This window comes from Vanessa atalanta, chromosome 6, assembly GCF_905147765.1.
Source record: "Vanessa atalanta chromosome 6, ilVanAtal1.2, whole genome shotgun sequence".
NCBI classification, from domain to species: Eukaryota; Metazoa; Arthropoda; class Insecta; order Lepidoptera; family Nymphalidae; genus Vanessa; species Vanessa atalanta.
The window spans coordinates 4,430,883-4,453,044 of record NC_061876.1 but is presented as its reverse complement, the minus strand read 5'-3'; the positions used below and the strand labels follow the sequence as shown (position 1 = coordinate 4,453,044).

General features: G+C 31.1%; 1 protein-coding gene across 1 annotated transcript; it reads left to right on the top strand.

Moving 5' to 3' along the window:
- The first annotated feature begins 3,434 nt into the window (after positions 1-3,434).
- Positions 3,435-20,749, top strand: LOC125065032. Its single transcript, XM_047672459.1, has 23 exons — positions 3,435-3,569; positions 3,660-3,747; positions 4,516-4,629; positions 4,708-4,952; positions 5,351-5,468; positions 5,560-5,692; positions 6,272-6,390; positions 6,885-6,997; positions 7,886-8,095; positions 9,955-10,066; positions 10,826-10,943; positions 11,465-11,601; positions 12,263-12,388; positions 12,994-13,104; positions 13,522-13,610; positions 14,114-14,260; positions 15,140-15,298; positions 15,459-15,559; positions 16,142-16,328; positions 16,713-16,904; positions 17,301-17,406; positions 17,821-17,956; positions 20,099-20,749. The coding sequence occupies exons 1-23, from the start codon at positions 3,475-3,477 to the stop codon at positions 20,245-20,247; spliced, it is 3,105 nt and encodes a 1,034-aa protein (XP_047528415.1). The 5' UTR covers positions 3,435-3,474; the 3' UTR covers positions 20,248-20,749.
- Positions 20,750-22,162: the final 1,413 nt, after the last annotated feature.

Sequence of the window (22,162 nt, the reverse complement as noted above, 5' to 3'; positions counted from 1 at the left end):
TCTATCACATGTAATGGTTCAGGGTAAGTATTTAACAATCACTAGATTATCCTGATATTTATATTTTTTATAATTATATTTTAGCTTTCTTTCTATCGTCATATTCTTTAACGATTTACCTTAACATTGATAATAATAATCGTTTGAAAACATAATATAATAATAGAAAGGCATAGAAAGTATAGCCCTTGTGACTATGGTAGCAAATTCATGCTGGAAACCAAAAAATTATATGCGGGACTGGTCAAAAAGACTGCCTGCAATAAATGTACAGAAATTAGAGAAAAACCGTTGTAATATTTTTTATCATTTCGGTGGACTTGCATGCGCGAATGGCCGCTGCACATTCATATAGTGTCACGCAATAAAATACTTCATTTTGTATAGGATTTCTGTATAAACTAACCGAGTGTAGCATAAAGATAGACAATTAGCGTCCCGAGGTGACAGAACAGCATCACACGGATTAGTTGACAACCCAACTTGTAAAGGTTTTAGGTACCAATAGTACCACTTTTTGAAAGAATTAAGATTCAAACAGTTTTTATTAATATTTTCGACAGATTTTCTAATGAAATAAAAGTCGACCACATAAACAAATTGCTATCGTTATTTTCCATTAATTAATAAAAAAATCTTGTAAGAGATCGAATAAAAAAAAAAAAAAATCTTAGTATCAAAATAACAATATGTTATTACATAAAAAAAAATCTGCAATAAAACGTATTAACCATTATGTATTTTTTTATACCCGGCAAGATCAGGTCAATCAGGTTTATTCATAATTTTAAGATATCTAGATTTGAAATAACATATAACGCGTAATTTCCTTGCTATGTAAAAATATAATAGACATAATTAGTTAATAGGTTGAGTATATCATTTATCATATAAAATGAATATAATCATTTATATGAATATACATTTAAAATAACTGATTGGAAAATAAATGAGGTTACACATAAACGCTATGGTTTGATTTTATTTTAGTCTATATTCGCTAAATATAATGAATTCCACAGCAGCTGCCCAAAATCACAACCATGCACAGGCTTCTCATGTTAAGGAGAATATTAGGAGCTTAAATACCATGATATCGTTCTGTGTATTTGTGAAAATAGTTATAACATAATTTCTTACAACACATGAAGTTTTCTCACGATGTTTTCCTTCATATCTCAGCGGGGTGAATTATGCACAAATTGAGCATCAACCGTATTCAAATTAGGTTCAGAAAGTATTTATTAATATTTATTCGCCATACGTCACTATTTTATCAATCTCAAGAATAATGTAGAGGAGATTTTAATTATAATTTTCTTCAAGTGCTTTGGAATATTATACGTCCTTTTGTTGTAGATATGATAAGATAAAATTAGAAACGTCAGAGTAAAGTCTCTATTGCATGCGACTTAAAACTTTATAACTTACTAGCTCGCTACCTTGAAGTAATATTCGTAAATTCATCGGTCAATTTCCAAAACAATTCTCATTAAACGAAATGAGTAACTATAAAAAAAATTCAAGTCTTTGAATTGATTGATGTCTCCGATGAGCTATAGTTTCGGAGATCTCGTGATGAGTCAGTGGTATTTCGCTTGTTTATCATTTCGCAATACACTAGATTCTATCCATAAATAATTTGTAGCATATAGGGTAGCGTTTAGGCTAGCGATAAAATAATTAATTGTTATAAATTTGTATTTGTTGTTGTTTAATTTAACATTTAACCATAACATGAAAATACAAAAAAAAGTTGGAAATTGTTTCATGTGACAAAAGCTTGTCAACGTGAAACTAACAACGTTGAAATTTTACATGAAAAGCTTCGCTTCACATTTCTCGACAACACGCCCCAATAGTTATTTATCGTATCTAATAGAAACAAAGTTTTTTTTTTAAGTTTTATTGTCTATTAATTTAGCTGACATAACTTTAATTACTAATATTGTGATACGATTGCTATGAAAACAAAGATTTCTTACTTGACTATCTCTTGATCAAATTTATCAGTGAAAATTTTATTGACATATTGTTTTTAAATTTATTATTATACATAGCAAACCTGAATCACGCTATGAATATTTTCTGTTACAATTGCTATATTTACAATGAAATGCTTCTGTAAAGTTGAACCGGTAGAGTCTTATACGACTCGCCCACCCAGTGTCGCTGTAGAGGCCACTATAGCCAAAGGTTATAATCATTTCGAAGAAAAAAAAAGTTCAGTAAATTTCACCTCCGTTTATAATAACAATCGATAAATATTGAGATCAAAACGTCCGCTATCTTTGACGCCTAACCTAATTCGTGCGTTACATCAAACATGCAATAATGCCGAATTCAGCATTATATTACATGTTTAAGAATACCACAGGCTTCAAACACTTTTTATAACTCTTATATTGCATACGAAGTTCCCCAAAAATGCATTTATCTGTATTTAATAAACTTAGACATTCCAGCGCTTCTCCTGCAGTAAAAAAAAGATTTAAGGGGAATAAAAGAACTATATTATCTGAGCGGTATTGCATCTCTATCAAGCCGAAACTCCATAAAAGCAGTTCTCTATCAGATCTAACACCGAATGTAAGCGATTTTTGTGAGTGCCAGTTGTTAGTATTGTATATACTACAATTGCAATAATACTTTTCTAATTTTTATTTTAATAACTTTAGCACTCGACTTCCTCCAAAGAGCACAAGACTTTTATTCGAATGAAAGGAACTTGAACTACCGTATTTTAGACTCATCGGGGGATACGATTGAAAAATATTGGTCAGCAAAGTGTTTACTGAAAAATACATATATGTCGTGCAATTATCGGGGAAAGTGAGTAAAAATCTATCAAAAATATAAATTTTATTGAAAATAGGTTGTATTTGGTCAGCACCGCCCATAGACATTGGCACTGTAATAAATATTAATCATTCCTTACATCGCCAACGCGCCAATAAACTTGCAAACCAAGACATATCATCAAGGTACACCTTGGGCCTATAGTTAAACTGATTTTGTCTTCAGACCGAAAAACAAGATCAATAAGTATTACATCTTGGCGCAGTGGCGTAGCATAGGTCACTAGCACCCGGTGCGAATTCCATTTTTCCGCCCTCTTATTTTTGCAATCCATTATAAAAATTTTGTAAATAAATAATAGTTATTGAGAAAGCTTGCGCTTGCATCACCAATGCATAGAACCTGCATAGGTACCTGGGTATTTGGTAACAACAAAAAAATGACGAAAAAAAACTGAAAGAAATTAACTTTTTTTTCTCTAACTGCCACCTCTCAAAGTGCCGCCCGTTGCGGACCGCACCCTCCGCACCGCCACACCCCCCCACCCCCATGCTACGCCACTTTCTTGGCGATATAATATATAAATGCTATGTAATCAGGTGTATTTTAATTACCTGTTACTATTTATCAATATGTTTCACTATTTCTAGTAAAAAAACGAAGAAGAAGTTTAATATGTCAACGGACCATTACGCTTCGAAATTTGCAAATGAGTACATTCATAAATACAAAAGAGATGCTAATGTCTCTTCAGGTGCCGACACATCGAGGTACATTTATAAATAATATTGGTTTAAAATAAGATTACTTGTATTCTACAATTGTATACATATACATAAATACTTTTGTTTTCATATCAGCACGGATGAATTTAATACTCAAGCAAATATGACTTCATTTCCTTTTAAACCTACACCCAGTGGTAACTTGAAAGTGCAATCAAACCAGGTAAATTTTATCAACCTTTATAACAAGTAATACTAACAGAACCGCGTTACCATTCAACCATCAAACGAAACAATATAGTTCGCGTAATGAATTAATAGCAATTTATATTTTAATCATTATGGTGTTGATGTTTACATTTTCTATGTCGCCTATATTTATATATATATCGGTGAGCCGGCAGTATTGTTTGGTTCGGGGTCACCACCTTCGTCATACATATTCACAATAATACAACAAATCGATAGCTGGATTATCGTATATTGATTTTTACAATATTTCATTAGCCGCGACCACATCTGACTTATCCTTCTTGAGAACTGACATTTTATGTTTTTCTAACGTGACAAAGAGTGATTGACTTCACTGGCCATCCAGAATCAAATCTCAAAACTAAGAGAAAACAATCAAAATATTTAATTATATATATATATATTGAGTTACATTTGCATTTCTAATATGTGTTAGTGTTGATTGCTGCGTAACCGATTTTGGTCACATTGCTTTTTATCAAAAGCCAACTGTGTGCGACTACTGCAATGTGTGCGCAAACGCACAAATTGCACTCTACTGTTTCACTCTAATCAAACAATGAGAGGGCATTTTCGACACGATTAAATTACATGTATACATTGGTAATGCCAAACCGATAGTGTATTTTTGGTCAAGGTCGAAGCTGATTAATCGCCTGTACTTAGTAGTGTAGTTTCTGTGAAATAACGAATTTAATAGTATATTTATATACATGATTCATGCATATGAATCTCGTAGGTAGTGTTTCAGTCATCTACAGTCGGAGTACTTTTAGCTGACCCTACACAAGCCAAAGTTAAAGTTAAATTTGAAGGAAAAACTGCCGGAGAACCGGATGACATACATAATTTTGTAAGTAGTTAGTAATTATTACAATTTTAATATACTTCTAAGAACTATTAGTAATGTTTAATTCACCATTAACTATAGGAGACTAGTAACGATTCAGAGCCTTCATTACATTACGGTATTCGAGAAGTAAAAACGAATACACAAAACAAAACTACAGTGGATAAGAATACAAAAGTAAAGCCTCTCATAACACAAGAAGATACAGGAAAGTATTTGAGCAGTCTTGGGTACACGACAACGGAACCAATAGACTGGCTGCGGATACAACTTCCTAAGAAGCAAGATATCTTCCAAGAATTTTATAAACGAATACATAATTTTATGTAAGAATTATGTAAAATTATATTTATCTGAGCGTACGTCATAAAACCCGGATCAGTTTTGCATTGAAGACGCCTCACCTGCCATTAAAGCTGACATCTGCTTATTTATAAATCAAATGCTAATTGTCCAATATGTCCAATGCATATATTTTCCTATTGATGTTATACGGTAGTCTTACATATAAATAACGTTCTAGCCAGTGTAATAATATACCAGGCTATTTATGGGTCCCCAAGGTCTTCTCTACTTTACAAATGAAAATGCAGTATAAATATATAAATTAAACACATCAAAATTTATTCGTACATGCAAGGATATAACTATCTCTACTTTAAAACCAAATCTAAAATAAAATATATAGAACTAACTTAAAATTAATGCGTAGAATGTGTTTTAGAAATACAGATACTGTCGTTCATATTTGTGACGAAGAGTTTCACTGTCATCGAATTGTACTTCAGATTTATTCCTCCTATTTTAATATGAATGTCCAAAGTGAATTCGATTTGTCCGCTGTGAGTACCTTTAGCTTACAATTTATGATGAAAATAATATAATTTAAGAATGAAAAATAGCCCGTGAATTTACAAACGAAACCATATTTAGGCCAGTATTACTCCGGAAACGTTTCATATAATATATGAATGGATGTTATTCAGTGGAACGGAAAGCAATAAAATACTGAAAAGAGATAACGTTTTGGATTTATTTTGTGCCGCCCAATACCTGGAAATTAAAGGTAAATTTGTTACGCTATCATGCTAATATTATCATTGATTGACCGGAGTCAAATTTATGGTTTAGCGGTGATAAGGCTCTGTACGATTCTGTTTGTTTGCCGTAAAGTTGTTCTGTCATCAAACGACAATACTTTGTACTGTTTTTTTTCCGTTAAAATAGTGAACACAAGAATTTTGAAAGAGGACCGCTTACGATAGTAAATAACCTAAGAGGGCCCATTTGCTCATGTATTCTAAAGAACACTATGGATGTGTTCGTTATTGTACAAAAAGGATATGTGTATGTGGTAGCATCAAATTGCATCAATCATCGATTATTAATTTTCAATGAAAATAATAGTAACCATGGAAAGCCAATTTCCTGTCACCAATACGATACTAAAGAACGAAAGTCAAATTTTAAGATCAAGTTAATTTTATTTCCAGTAGATAAGCAGATCGGCTACCTGACGGTTAGTGGTCATCACCGCAACAGCAATAAATATTGCTGCTTTATCTTGAATGTTCTCTTGTGTGATCTTTAAAACAAATTCGTCGTAAATCCGTACTACCACATTTAAATGCTATTTCTAAGACAGATTTGGAAGATCAATGTTGGTCGTTTATTATGAATGAAAATTTATTTAATGAAGATACAGCCTTCGCATTGTACAGAGAAGCCAGATGTAAAAATGTCACACCCGTAAAGGAATTAATGGTAAAACATTTAACATATTTACTATGATCTCCTGAGCGATTGCGGACACTGTGGCCAATCGAAAAACAGGCTAGCCAAATATTTAGGGCATATTATAGTCATCAAGTATATGTGCAACATTGATGCACTCTCATTATCCGATAAGACAAATCCTACAAAATCGAAAAGAGTTTAGGCGCAGGACCCAATGGTTTAGGTGCTTGTCGTGGTACGAGGGTGTACAAACTTCCACCTGAATATCCTAATTTAACAAAATTTTTTCGGCCTTGGCTTAAGGGGCTTGAAACCAGGACCTCGGAATTAGCAGCTTTATATCTACTATTTGAGCCACTAGACCAACGAGACAGTCGATATTAACTATATATTAAATTAGTGCACGTCACATGTATAATATGGTCTAAAAACAATTTGGTTATTATTTTGTTTTTCCCATTATGTCAGAAACATAAATCATGACTCATAATTCTAATTTTCATCCTCGACTTTAAATTCAGGTGCCCAGAATAATGCGGTTCTTTTTACCGCTGGTTGCTTCTAACGATTTTCTTCAACTAGAGCCTGAGGAAATAATAACTTTTCTCAAATCTAATTACATTTGTGTAACGAGGTGAGTGGTTTTTTATTTTATCATTTCCTTATTATTACTAGTTTATTATGTTTTATATTACGACGTAGTCACAGGCATGGCTTGCTACTGTTAGATATTGCATTTAGCGATAATTATTGTGTATCAAAATTAGATTCCGAATTAATGTCATTGTAGTTTCATATGTTAATGGTATGAGCTACTTGCGATATATGTAAATCTTATATAGTCCATATTTTTAGAAGATTAGTGGGAAATACTTGAACATTCTACCAAAATTAATATTTCATAAGATTTTGAGGTTACGTTTTAACGTGTATTTTCATTGCTTTATATAATGGAATGTTATCATAAATAATAGGGGAGAACAAGAGGAACTTTTAGGATTTACTCGAGTGTGGCAGATTAACATTAGGGATTCCTTGCATCCTAAAGAATTTCCGACCATCATCTCATCTAGACCATCTAGGGCAGTTTATCAGAATAGTATATATATAGTCAACGGATTCCTCATTAAAAAAATTTACGAATGTGCAACTATAAACTTTTATCAAATGTAACAAACATCAATCCTATATTTTTCGGTTTTGTATTATTTTGCAGAGAACTAAGTGTTTACAATAATAAATAATAGTATTATTAACTAGATATATAATTATACATTATATTAATGTAAATCGTGTATAATATATTACTCTATCATTATCATTTTATTTTTCCAATTATGTAAATAAAATATAAATCACGACTCTATTAAAGGTCTAATAAAAATACTAGTTTTCGACCTTGGCTTAACTCCCTTGCATTATTCAGGTAAAAAATATATAAAAAAATAAGTCGCTCCGGTTCTGTGTAAAAGAAAACCAAACCATCAAACGCATATCCGTTTGTTTTATTGTAATTTTTTAGCGAAATAGAAGTTTTAATGGCTGGAGTGCGTTGGTTAAAAGCGAACTGGTCAAATCGGAGTCCCTTTGTGGTGGACGTGATGAGATGTGTGCGGTTCGGCCTCATATCGCCATGGCAACTGGTTGATATCAAGAGGAACCCCGAGAACAACGAAATCCTTGAAATTGTAAACACGCCTGAAGTACAACAGATGGTGGATGACGGGCTTGCGTAAGTTAGACTATTACAAACACTATATTGTATGTAGTCAATAATAAACAATCCATGCCAATAAATAAATCGAATTAGGAATCGCTGCCGCTCTACTATCTCTCTTGCACTTTATTCGCTTCTCTGTTGCACACCTACGGTTTGCGGTGTTTGTAAAAAAAAAGTGTAATTAAAATTTCAACTCATTATTATTCATTATGAAAAATATACATATAGAGCCGAGCGTTTAAAAATCAGTCTTAACCGGATGATATGGGTTTAAACGCGAGTAAGCACCACTGTATTTTTTCTGCTTAATTTGTGTTTTTAATTTAACTCGTACTCTAAAGGAAACATTTTTTAGTATACATGTGCTTAAAAAAAAGTAATAGTCTGTAGCCATCTGTGAAGAGTACATATGGAGCGAATTCTATCACGCTACTTCAATGCAGATTGGTGGATTGATAGACACGTGGCAGAAATTCATCCGACACGTGCAGGTTTCCCCGCAATCTTACAATACTACTCGAATATTTGTATAAAATAATCCTAAAGGAATGTATGTTTAAAACAACACCATTAGTGTGTAAATAGGTGTATAATTTCCGACATACTTGCTGATACTTTAGATAACCGACCCACTTCTTTGTTTTCTTAGAATTATGTATACATGTATAATGTATAATTAAGTTTATATGTATATGTATTTCTTTCGTTATTATATTAATAAGTATTGAGTATAATAATGGCATTTTGATATTCGCTAACGCCTTTAAATACACTTATACACTATCTATAAGTCCTTATATTATAAATGTGAAAGCGAGTTTGTTTGTTTACCTTTCACGTCTTAATTTCTCAACTGACGAATCAACTCATGAAATGTTCTATATATGTTATAAGGAAAAGACCAAAGAGTACCTAATGTCTGCCACCCTGACTCATGTCTAAAACGATTAAAAATAAACAATAACATATGGAACAATTTAAATTAGTTCTTAATTTTGTGAGGATATTATATATAATATTTTCCAATGTTTTTAATTATCTCCGAATATAGTTTGGGCAATACCTGTACCAGTTCAGTGATTTAAAGAAAGTATGAATTTTATCATACTATAAATAATATAAAAACTTCAGATAGATTCACTGCACGACGGCCATTCTTAAAAGATACTAACCGATAACGAACGACACATTACACTGGTACAACACAGGTTCACGCTCTATTCGCTGGCTCCGATAGGATGGCAATCCTTCACGATATGAGAATTCAGATGCAGGAGTGTGATCTGGTAACTTCAAAACTCCGGACTGCTAGTGAAAAATAACTACTGACAAAAACAAATACATTTTTCTTGACGCGATCTGCGGTTTAACGTTTTGAATTCAGAATCTGCAGACTTATAAAGCCACCCAATTAACTAAAAAAGCGTTCATGGTACAATGATAGATAAGGCGAACGGAGGATCCGTGTTATAATCAAGCAATGCCGCGGACATACACTATATTAATAACATGTTTACATATTATTGTGTATTGATAAGAAATATCGGTTATTCTACTCGATGCTTGCCAGGAAAATATAATTTAATTAATTAATAACACATGGATAAAACTCTTATTTAAAGAATGAGAAACTTGCCTTGATACTCGGAGAGGCATATGTTACAAAAACATTCAATTATAACCTTGCTATTAGTCTTAGCTAGGTTTAAGCAAATTAAGGTGTATGTATTAATTAACAAAAAAAATACATGTGCATTAACAGAAACAAAAATACTATAACATACAATTTTAATTTAATTTTGATGTTCATATGTGCATGATCAAAGGCTGGGCTTTATCAGATACTGAAAGTATTTTTATCGTTTTAACAGGTACGTTATAATTAAATATTGGTACGGCAATAACTCAAAGAATTATTATCATTGGATCGACGTTTTGGACCTTACGGAGCCAGCCGAGAGGAATTGGTTTGGTGAAGAAAAGGTTATTATGAATCATAGAATAGAGCAAATAAAAATTCATTTGTTACAAGTATGTATGAATTTGGAGTATTGAACAGTGTTACCGTTTTAAAAATAGATTCACTGATTTTACAATTTTTTATTCAATACTATATATTGAGCTAAAGCTATCAATTATCTAGAAGGACCACTTACAACGTCAACATCGATCGGTTTCAAAAATATCTCCGTTTCAAGTTATTATTTATATAATTATGTGACTGACCTTTTTCTTTATTTATTAATTATTTCCTCCGTAAACAGTAAATCGTATTTTAATTGTAAATCGTTTTTAATCAATTGATTTACTCTTCTTGCCTGTTTTTATTGGCGATTTGATGCTTTTTAGTTTTTAAAGTTTGGCAGCACTGTTCATGGACAACTTAACTGTAAATGATTTAACGATATATCTTTAAAAACATTCAATACAAAACATTTATAAAAACTTAAATAAATTTTATAAAGTAAGTTTGTATTTTTTGAGCCTTATTTGAGTCCGGTGCACGATTTCAATGAACAAGGCATGACGTCAAATCAATATTATCTTGTTTGTATAATTCAACGTAAAAACATATTATTTACCTTTACATAACTCTAAGAGTGCCAATATTTTATTTTATACAACATTATTGTGTACCATACGGCTCATCAATTGCACAGACTGTATTATAAAACGAAAAAAAAACCGTTATCATCTCATTCAATGTAATTTGGAAGTCAAACGAATGTTTGCTTTACGCAGAACCACATAACGTACAAGGACTTTCTCAAATATCTCGACCAGTTCTTGGTACCAAAGGAGCAGATGTACCAACAGATGGCGATGATGCAACCGCCGAGACGTCACGACGATGTTCCAGGTAAACAAATAAATACGTATGTGTGTAAATTATGATGAAAAGGTCAATATCCTTAAAATTATATTATTATTTCGCTTGCAAAACCAAGTTACGTATGTAGATTGTAGGTACATATTATTAGTCGTGTTCCTAAGCTAAATATTGATATACTTTTTGCGTATAAAAAGTTTATTTATATGGAATAAGTATTTTAATATTTAGCTAGTAAATCGATGTTTTCATGATTATTTTGCATTCATAAAACTTTTACCACTAAATAAGTAAGTCGAAATAATAACCAACAATACAATGGTTTTATGTTTTCGACCACTTAGATATAAGAATAATTAGTCCGTAAATTATATTCAATAAAAAAAATGTTACCATTTCTCATACGTCTTTGTTTTTAAAACTATAATAATTATTAACAAAACAAAATTACTTTTAAAAAGTTTTTTATTAAAAATACATATTAATATATACCTTTAATATAATAATAGCAATTTAATCATTGATGTCAATTTCTTAATGAATATTAACAGGCAATTTGCGTGGAATGGATCCAGATAAAATGGACATAAGAAGGGCGAAAATCGACTTTCCTTTGCCCGCCGCTTTGAGGGGACTGGCTAACGATAAATTTCCAACGATGTGTGACTTTTTTGAGAGTAAAAGGAAGGTGCGATCTACTACTCTTTATTTATGGAAATAAGTAAAGTAGCTAGCTGTTACAACTTCGCATAATACATTTATTACAGTAATGCCTTTATCTGTGGTACATATTTTGAAAATATAATGATGCATACGAATAATATACTCAAATAAGTTGATACTTATTTTTATTAAGTACTGTCGTGATCAACACTTTATCCGCTCGTAATTCGTAATACAATCTGCGCGTCACCCCTATGCAGTCATGCAATTTCTTAATCAATTATTTTAATATCACCGAAACTATATAAAGTACTATATATCATCGGTAGCGCTGTGGCGGTGAAGAAGTATTCATGTTTCCTATAGTTTTAGTGTCTGAGCGAAGTTGTCCACTTACAACTAGCTGATTCATTTGCTTGTCTGCTTTTATAGTTTTGGAATTTTAAGAAAAGCATAGTCTAGAATCAGCAACGTAACATGGATATATTATATTTATATTGAAAAAAAAAACCATTTAATTATTTTTTTTCTCTACGATAGATAATTTTTATCATTACAAAGTTTTGATTTTTTGCATTGATTTTAAAAAAAAGATTTATAGGACATACGATAATCTTATCTTACATTTTAAATGACTTTGAACAAACAGATAGATACACGTTAAATATATCTAGAAAATTATATAGGTTAAAGAAGATTGTCAACATCACTCACCGAGTCGATCTCCCCCACCGATGGAAAATGATATGCGAAATGCATTACAAGACTCGGCAATGAGTCCGAACTTGGAAAAAAATAAAAAGAATTTAGAGGTATCATAAAATATATTTTATTTAATACGTGTTTTTCTTCGCTCAAGGCTTTCCAGCTACTAATAATAGCTCGAAATGTCACATACGTACATATTAGCTATGGTAAATAAAAAAAAATATTTGCGCTATTTATCTTGTTAACCTCAACATACTCATTCTTTTAAAAACAATATTTCAGCTAAAAATTGAATTTTATTATAATAATATATAATATTACCCTAAAAATCACATTAATAATATAACATTCATAGCCTGCACACGGAATTATATTCTCGAAATTGCTATGTTAATTACAGGAACAGAAAAATATTCTACATACAACGAAACAAAAGGAGTGCTTTAAAAACATACGCCAAATACATATGTGTAAAATTAAACCGGAGCGCGTAATTTTTTTATTTTTTATTTATTCATACTCAGCATGACCTTACTTCTTTGTGCCTAGTACAATGTTGTTAAATTAAATGGTTATTCGTTTTTAGATCATAAGTAGTTATATGAAACAAATAATATAAATTAATAATTATATTTGTTCTAAATAGTTCATCGATGTATTACTTTTTTATGAGTGTTATTATAATTGGTTAAGATATATTAAATTTTAGGCGGATTTTTCATCAACCTTATGCGATCCACCTGAAAAGGACTCAGCGGAAGAGCTGAATACTATTAGTGAAACCAGCAGCGACGCTGTGGGAACCAGTACTACGGAAAATGTAAGATATGTGTAAATAAAAAAACTATTCAGCGGTCCAGTCCGTGGAATGTTAGATGAACCTTTGACACATATACCCATTGTCCAATTCACCTTGGAGCATCGTGGTAGAAAGCTCCAAGACTTTAAAGAAGATTAGGCTTTTGACCACCAGTGGGACATTTACTGGCTGTTGCTCTTCATAACTATCAATAAATGTATTTATTTGAATTAGTCTCTACTGGCTTTAAGAATTAATTGTAAATCGATCTATTAGTAGTGAGGAATTATCTACAAGAGATATTAAAAAATAATTATATTAATTACATACATTTATTTACAATTACATTGATTATATTAATTAATTTTAAGTAAGCAATCAGCTGTTCTTTTTAAAGAAATCTTGTAAGCACTTATTTTAAAATGACAATACTTGCAGAATCAATACGCAAGCAGACAAAACGAGAGGAGACACAGTGTCGCAGCCAATTATCTAGCTGAAGCGACCGCTGCTTTGACGTCTAGAAGGTAAGATCTGACTGCAATAAAGCGAAGTAGGGTCAAATTCATATATTTTTCACTGATAACGAATCGAATCCACGAAATTTTAATAATCAATGGTCATAAAACTCCTCTTTAATATTACAATGGCCAAATCACTATTATTATCAAGTGCTTGCTTAAATTGACGCTTGTATAATAGTTGATTTAACCAATTTTAACGGCAGGAAGACCGCGTGTCAATATCCTAGCCAACTCTAAATTTTCATGTGTTTAGATTTCATCTCGTGTTCAGCTAATCAAGCATCTTTCGGAAGTCATATCATATCAAAATATACTTTATTGAAGTAGGCTTTTACAAGCACTTTGGAATCTTCATTTTACAGAACTATATTAAAAGTATAGCTTCCACCGGTTCGGAATGTAGATTCTATCGAGAAGAACCGTGAAGAAACTATCCCCTAACTAGAGGAGCGTAGAGGCGAGTGGAGTTGCGGTTACTTTTATATTTAAGGGTTATTTAATTATAGAGAAAAACCAAGTCAAGCACATCCTCAAGCACCGGGTAATGTTCCTCGTCCGGTAACTCAAGCTGCCACAACGTCGGATAATAAGCTTTTCAGTCCGCAAATTTCTATGTTCAACCATTCAAAAGAATCGCTTGCAAGAATCAATATGTAAATATATTATTTCAACTTTATTTGTCAATGCAACATTAGCTCTCAGAACTTTAGGCATTGATTTATTTTGGAAACAAACGGTATAATTACATTGAATAAAGCAAATAACATAAATAAAACGAAAATAATAATAATTTCTGTTATTATATTAATACAACTATTAAAGGAGAGAAGGTGCAAAACTAAGAGAAATTATATATATTTTTAATAGGGCAAATAAGTCACTACTTCCCATAGACATTGGACACCCCAATGCGCCACAACATTGGAAACCGAGATGTTATGTCCCTTGTGCCTGTAGTTACACTGGCTCAATCTGTTGCTAAAATTGCTGTTTGGCTAGAGTAAACAGCAACACAATTCATCATAATATATTCTAATACCTATATTATGAGAGGTGGGTACCTACCCAGATACGCTTGCACAGAGCCCTACCATAAAGTTAAATTAGCAAATTAAATAATCCGAGCCTATTGTCCTATGATTGCGATTATCAATAATTTTAAATTTAAAAAAACGACTTTGACTTAACTTTATAACATAGACGTCAAATATGGCGTCAGACAATATTGACCATTAAGTGTCATATCTAATCTAGCAAAGTTTACCTTGAAGGGATTGCCAAGGATTTTTAAATAAAAATAAGATAAATGTTCGATTAAGATTACATTTTAAAAGTATATTTTTTTATAAGAATACCATGAAAACTTGTGTTGCACGATTGAACAAAAACATGTTAAAAAATTTGAAATACATTATCCAACTTTTGCTTAGACGACATTTACCGCGTAGTCTATTATAACTACAAACTTAAAAACTTATTCGTGTAATTCCATGTAGGTAAGTCCATTAATTTATTTATTTTTCCTATTACAGGAATAAGCTTTCAACGTCAATTCTTGGACCATCGAATAAGAATTATCTCACGGAAGGCTCACTCTTTAACTGGGATAGAGAAACTGTATTGGTTTTTGGTGGTATTGATCCCCATACGTCGTACGGTATAGCGAGAAATACGGGCAAAGATATCTTCAGGTATATTTACACACCTGAATAATAAAATAATGCTATTTATAATAATATCAAATTACCAAACGAGAACTGCTAATGCAGTTTTCGTGGAAATTTCATAAAACTTTATTTGAAATTTTACGTACCCTGCTTAATTTAACTGTAGAAATATTTACTCCTTTAGATTTGATCCCGTCACAAACTCTTGGGATTTGGTTGGAGAACTTCCAGAGCCTAGACATCACCATTCAGTTGCCTTCTTACGTGGAAGGGTATTTCTTGTAGGTAATTATTAAAATTAAAACCACTATGAAATTATTTATATTGTATTGATATTGTAATAATCTTAAAACTCAAATGAAGGGATCCTAAAATTTACCTGTTTGTAAATAATATTAGATGATAGATATTAAAGACTTGTTAATAAACAATTTGAGTGTCGTAGTCTCCATAAAATAATATTGAATTTAAAATTATTAGGGCAGTGATAATCACAAAAAATCCAAACATCTTTAGAAAATATCAAAATATGTTTCTTTATATACGTATGTTTTAGTATTCTATTTCGCTTATTAGCTAACCAACGTAAAAACCTAAAAGGAAAAACTGCGGTAAATTAGCAAGTTATGACTGATGATGAGACAATGCGCAACCCAATCTGGGAGATGCCAAATAGTAATACTTAAAACTGTGTTCCTGTTTGATGGATGAGTGAGCTACAGCAAGAGAAATACACGATCATCTTAGTTAAATAATGACTTACAATGCTTGTGTCAATGGGTGGTTCAAACCACTTACCACCATGTAGAATACCTGCTCGTCTCCCTTTTTATTATACACTAAAACTTTTATCAAACTTTATCCCAGGCGGCGCAGATCCTCGTGAAGATGATTTACGCGGTAAGTCTGTTGTGGTCTCAACGGTTTGGAGTTTTGAGCCAGTGACCCGGTCCTGGTACAGTGAATCAGGACTCGCGATACCTCGTAAAAATTTCGGACTCGTAGTACATCGTATGGCTCTTTATGCGATCGGTGGACAGGATAAAGAGGACAGGTAAAACTGACATCATTTTAAAGATTTATTTTTTTAAGTTTTAAACAATTATGCAAATATAATCATTCAATATATTCGGTTAAAATTTCTTTAGATGCAACTAATTTCCCATAATAGTGGATAAATGCTTTATTTATGAGACCAGGTCTTCTTTCCTGTTAAGAATAATTAGCAGGTAGACCATGTTAATGCCGGGATTAATAAATACCAGGCAGAAGAAGAAGAAGAAGTTCTTTCCACTAACATCCGAACACGACGAATTTTAAATACAAAGCTTGTCATTGGACCAAATTCACTGTTTCCTTTAAATAGGCATCTATCTAGTCCCAAAAATATATTTCTTAACTCATAACATACGAACCAATTTATTACATTTTCCTTAAGGGTACTTCGATCAGTCGAACGTTTTGACCCCAAAACTGGATCATGGAGTGAAGTGAGGGCAATGGGCACAGCTAGAATGGCAGCTGCAGTAGCCAAGTATCGTGATTATATATGGGTAGCCGGAGGCATGACTGGTAAAAAACGCCATCCTGTTTCTGCCAGCGTTGAATGTTACAATTCCAAGACTAATCAGTTAGTTGCATTACAAATAATTTATTTAATAATGTAAAAGGAATGTAAGATACCTAGTGTTAGTATTTATCATCAATTTTATTATTGTCCTGTAAGTTAATAATATTGCTGTTTTTATGAAGGAAATAATAATATGTAATTGTTTATTGTAATATTTGTTGTAAATGTATTGTATTTTACGTATCTCTGTCTGTTACGCTTTCTCGATCAAACTACTGAACGAAATTTGATGAAATTTGGTGTAAAACGCAATCCCTAAAACGCAACGAAACCGCAGGAGTCACGCTTACATATATATGTCGTATGAGCCGTTTAGTTACAAAGCGCCATTTTTTTATATTACCAATTTACATCCTAAACCACCGTAAAATCCTTACTGACATGTTATATTTTAAGGTGGACAGAGATACATTGTTTACGGTTTCCGAGATGTTTTGCCACTTTATTTTCGATGAATGACAAATTATACATCATTGGTGGAGCCGGCAAGATGTCTAGCAAGGTACAGTATGAACTTATTTATTGAAAGAATAAAAATGAATGCTTTTCGTTTGTTTGGTATTTGTGTGGACATAGACAGGCCCGTTAGTATTTCCGTGCTGTTTATTAATATAAGTGCATTAATTAAATTGCCTTCTATTTATTTTGAACTGATATACAAAATTGAGACCTTTTAATTACATACATAACGTTTATACCGCGATTAGGATTTCTAAGATATAGATTTACTTTATCTGTTAATATATATGCTTGTGTACCTTTCATTAATAAAATATTCATTCATATGAATTCGTAAAATAATAAGAATAACATTGTTATTCTTATAATTTTTAACTATATTGTTCAATTAGAATCGTAAAGATTAATTATACCAGAGCTAACGTCGTACGTTACTTTATTGTGTTAACTGTTCTAGGATAAAACAGCTAGTAGTGTTGGAGCTATTGATGTATGGGAATGGAAAGAGCGGCAGTGGAAGCTGGAAACGGAGATGTCCATACCGCGGCACGGACACGCTCTTGCCTACCTCGGAACACAACTTATAATTATCGGTAAGTTCTGGGGATAGCCCGAGCAAGCCACTGAATTTTCATGAGCTTAATTTGTGTCTAATATTTTTAATAGTTATTAGTGCCATTGAAGTCGCACCAACACCGTAAATAATAAATCTTAGAAAGCCAAATGTAATTTAAAATTGTTAACTAGGGTGATCTTTTAGCCATTTAATGATACATGATCCTGTCACCCCTGATTGGCTCTTTAAGGAATATTGAGAACTAGGTCCTAACTAATATAATGTATGATGAATAAATGGACTGACTATGTCTAAGTATGATTGAAGATGCCTGTACTTACACTGGTTTACTCATTCCTCAAACCGGAACAGAACAATACTAAGTAATTCTGTTTGGCAGAAAATTACAATATGTGCAATTTTGCTAATGATGTCTGTTCAAACAAATTGGACATTTTTCCTTATAAACTTTATGTATGCAAAACATTTATAGATTAATAATAATTTAAAATGCAAATAAAAAAGTTCAATACATTTTGATAATATCGATAAATTGCCATAATATTTGATTTGTATCGGAAAATTACATGCGGATCCGTGAATAACAAAAATATAATTATTGTGTGTTTTTGATCCTAATCAATCAAATATGTTACTGGAATTGTTATTTAAAATTTAAACAAAATAATTATGATTTCTTTAAACATACCTACCATTTTATTAATAAAACTTTTTTGGAATTTCATAGTATATACAATCTAGTCAGTATGAATATTATGAAAAATCACAAGTGAACATTACCCACACATATTTTTTAATAAAAAGAACGTTAACAGAAAAAGAATTCTATTAAAACGTGTATCATCAAGAAATAATGCTATACATATAACGTTTTTGTTATTTATGATTTGTATATAAACTGATCGTACGTGTTTCGTTTCAAACAAAAACTCGCTTGTTCGAGCGAGGTTAAAAGAACACTATAATAACATTTCTTAAAAGAAAACAATCAATGAACTGTTCTTGCAATTTTTAACAGAAAACCGCGTCTCTGGTTCTCTTTTCGCATTTTATTGTTGAATACTTCTAACATTATTTTTTGTGAAAGAGAGCATTCTTTTGCAGAATAGGTATTTATGTATTTACGAACTTACTCATATATTTAATACTGGATGTTATTCATATATATTTTTTTATATTATGCTCTAATGTATAAGTAATCTGTACATTATATACATTATTGTTTTAATTATACATTATTTATAAATAAATTCTAATATACAATATTAATTAGTGTTATTAGTGTTAGTGGCGTGCATTTAGAGAGGCCTATGTCCAGCAGTGGACGAATGCGGGCTGATGTGTGTGTGTGTGTGTGTATGTGTGTTATCTAATAACAAAAATATCTTATTAAGGAGAATGTTTTGGAATTATTCTGCCACGCTGCTTCATTAATTATGGTTTGAAAATGATAAAAAGAATCATACTAATACTTTTAAATAAATTAAAATCCTGTAATCGGCGAGCGCGATGAATTATAAACAGTAGTGTGTGCTTGACTCGATCCTGCAATCGTTGTTTAAAATTTACTTTTACTATCCAGAGTTCATCTGGAGTATTTGTAAATAAATAAAAATATAAACAGTGCACTACTACTAATGTACTTTTACAAAATATTTTTATTACAATATTTAAAATGTTTTAATATTTAATATTATTTTTTTAAACTTGACAACTATTTTTTTATGCTTTGTGTACAAGCGATTTTTAACATATTAATATTATCAAAGGTTTTTAATACTTTATAAATTAAATAAAATACATGAGAGATACATCGGAATTCCAGATAAATCCAATTACAAATACTTAAGCAAACTATACTCATAAAAACACAGCCGATTTGATATCCGCGATTTTTAATAAACATACGTGACTTTTATTCTCCGGACCTCAAAAATATCGTGTATACCAAAATTCAATTCAAATTTTGTCAATTAGTTTTACTAATTATACAATTGCCCAAAAATAGTAATATTTTCAGAGTGTACTCTTGTTACTGTTTTTACACACTTAACTTTTAAATAACTAGAGAGATTTGGATGATTGATTGTAGTAGTATTATATTACTTTTTTCTTCGATTTTGGCAGGGCGTTTTTAATTAAAGATTATTTTGATCAGGTGGTGTAACAACTATCTATATGCGAGCGCTGAGTAATGTTGAGTCGTTCTGTTGCGAGCGCGGTGCTTGGATACGGGGCGTTGCGACGTTGCCTTCACCTCTCTCTGGACACGGATCCGTCACACTCCCACCTGCTTCACTCATGTGACATGTACACAAGGAAATTATAAATATTATATGGAATAATCCATTTTTTTAATAAAATTCCAAGCGTTCAAAAATTTTCGTCCTTTAATCTAAATTACTTTAAATTCGAGACAGTTATCTGTAACTACTTTAAACTTTAAATTATGTAATCAATTTCTGAACGTGAATTTAGTTAAAAAAATAATTTGTAATAAAATTTTCATAGTGATAAAACTGAAAATTTACTTTTTATATTTCTTGGAAACTAGTTAAATTCGACCACGGGAAATGAACGTATAATTTCTTGGATGTATGTATGTCGTTTCCGATGTTTACCGAAGTAATAGCGTGATTAATGTCAAACGGCATTTTCCCCTTATTTTACTGAGTACTAATGGTTTTTACAACTACAGTTATTACGATTCTTTACATTACATAACATTAGGTACTTTATGTGAGTCATACACATAGCTATTGGAAAACAAGAAAATAATTGTTAAATTAAGAAGTAGGAAATAATTTATTAAGCAGTACCTTTTTATTATATATATATATTATTTATCGATATTGTAAATGTCAGTGAAATTTGTTATAAATTTGTAGTGAAGTTTTAAAATTTCGGTGTTGAGTTTAATATTTTTGTTCTTTTATTTTTATATTATAATAATAAAAAGTCAGTGAATTTGAATAATGTACTATTTGTGTTTCATTATTACTTATCTTCACAAAACGTTCACTTATTATGAGCACTATGTTTCAGTAACAGTATTAGATCTTGAAAAAAATTTTCATCTAATATTTTTAAGTCACTGATTACCACTTCTTATAATAATAATAATAATTCTGGACAGATCTCTGTAATCCTTCATTCTATTTCTTCTTCATCAACACTAACATAAGCTATTCGTTATCTGATAAAACGTTGGATTATATTATTGTTATTTTATTACTTATTAGATATATAAGATAACAAACGGTAACGGCTACTTTTAAGTCTTAAATAATTATTCTAACATAAAAAAAAACCATAACTGTCAATTGCATCAAATCACGTTAAAATATTTTATAAATATTTTTTTTTTGTCTTTAGTAGTAATATTGATATAAAAAACGGCTAGAAAGATTATTTCGTGATTAACATTGTGATTTAATCCTAAGTCCTCTTTTTTCTTTTGTCTCTATATTGTCCGGACAGACATATGACTCCACTCCACCTGATGTTAATAAGTCCAAATAAGATTGGACTGGACAACATCACATACATACATTACTCTGATCCCAATGTAAGTAGCTAAAGCACTTGTGTTATGGAAATCAGAAGTAACGACGGTACCTCAAACACCCAGACCCAAGACAACATAGAAAACTAATGAACTTTTTTCTACATCGACTCGGCCGGGAATCGAACCTGGAACCTCGAAGTGGCGTACCCATGAAAACCGGTGTACACCCACTCGACTACGGAGGTCGTCAAAGATACCTTCTTACATTGGAATTGAGAAAAGAATCATCAAGAAATCTTAACCACAGTTTAATAAAAATAATTCTTCTATTTTATAAATATCGTATTGTAAAAAAGTGCAAGTACTTTACAAGCGATTGACTAATTTTTTTCCTTTTATTTTATTAGTACATTTTCTCCTCCTATTTTCTACAACTATTCATTCATACAAAAGTTGCGATCCGACGGCTGGTTGCTATAAACGATATAATTACGATAATACTATATAATTACGAATGAACGTTTCATTCGTAAAATATTTATAATCATTGAGGTTAAATTTCACACAAATACTCAACATTTTATTTAAATAAATAAATGAAAATCAATTAAAAAAGTAATTATTTATTTTTTATAAGAAATTTCAATTTAATTTACAAAATATATGTTGATGTAATAATTTAATTTACTTAAAATTAATATCACAAATTTAACT

Bases quoted from the DNA above. Each gene is read 5' to 3' on its own strand.
- LOC125065032 (XM_047672459.1), top strand. From the start codon at position 3,475: ATGTCAACGGACCATTACGCTTCGAAATTTGCAAATGAGTACATTCAT. The intron at 3,748-4,515 runs GTAAATTTTATC...TGAATCTCGTAG, and splicing joins TGAAAGTGCAATCAAACCAG to GTAGTGTTTCAGTCATCTAC. The intron at 8,096-9,954 runs GTAAGTTAGACT...TCGTTTTAACAG, and splicing joins ATGGTGGATGACGGGCTTGC to GTACGTTATAATTAAATATT.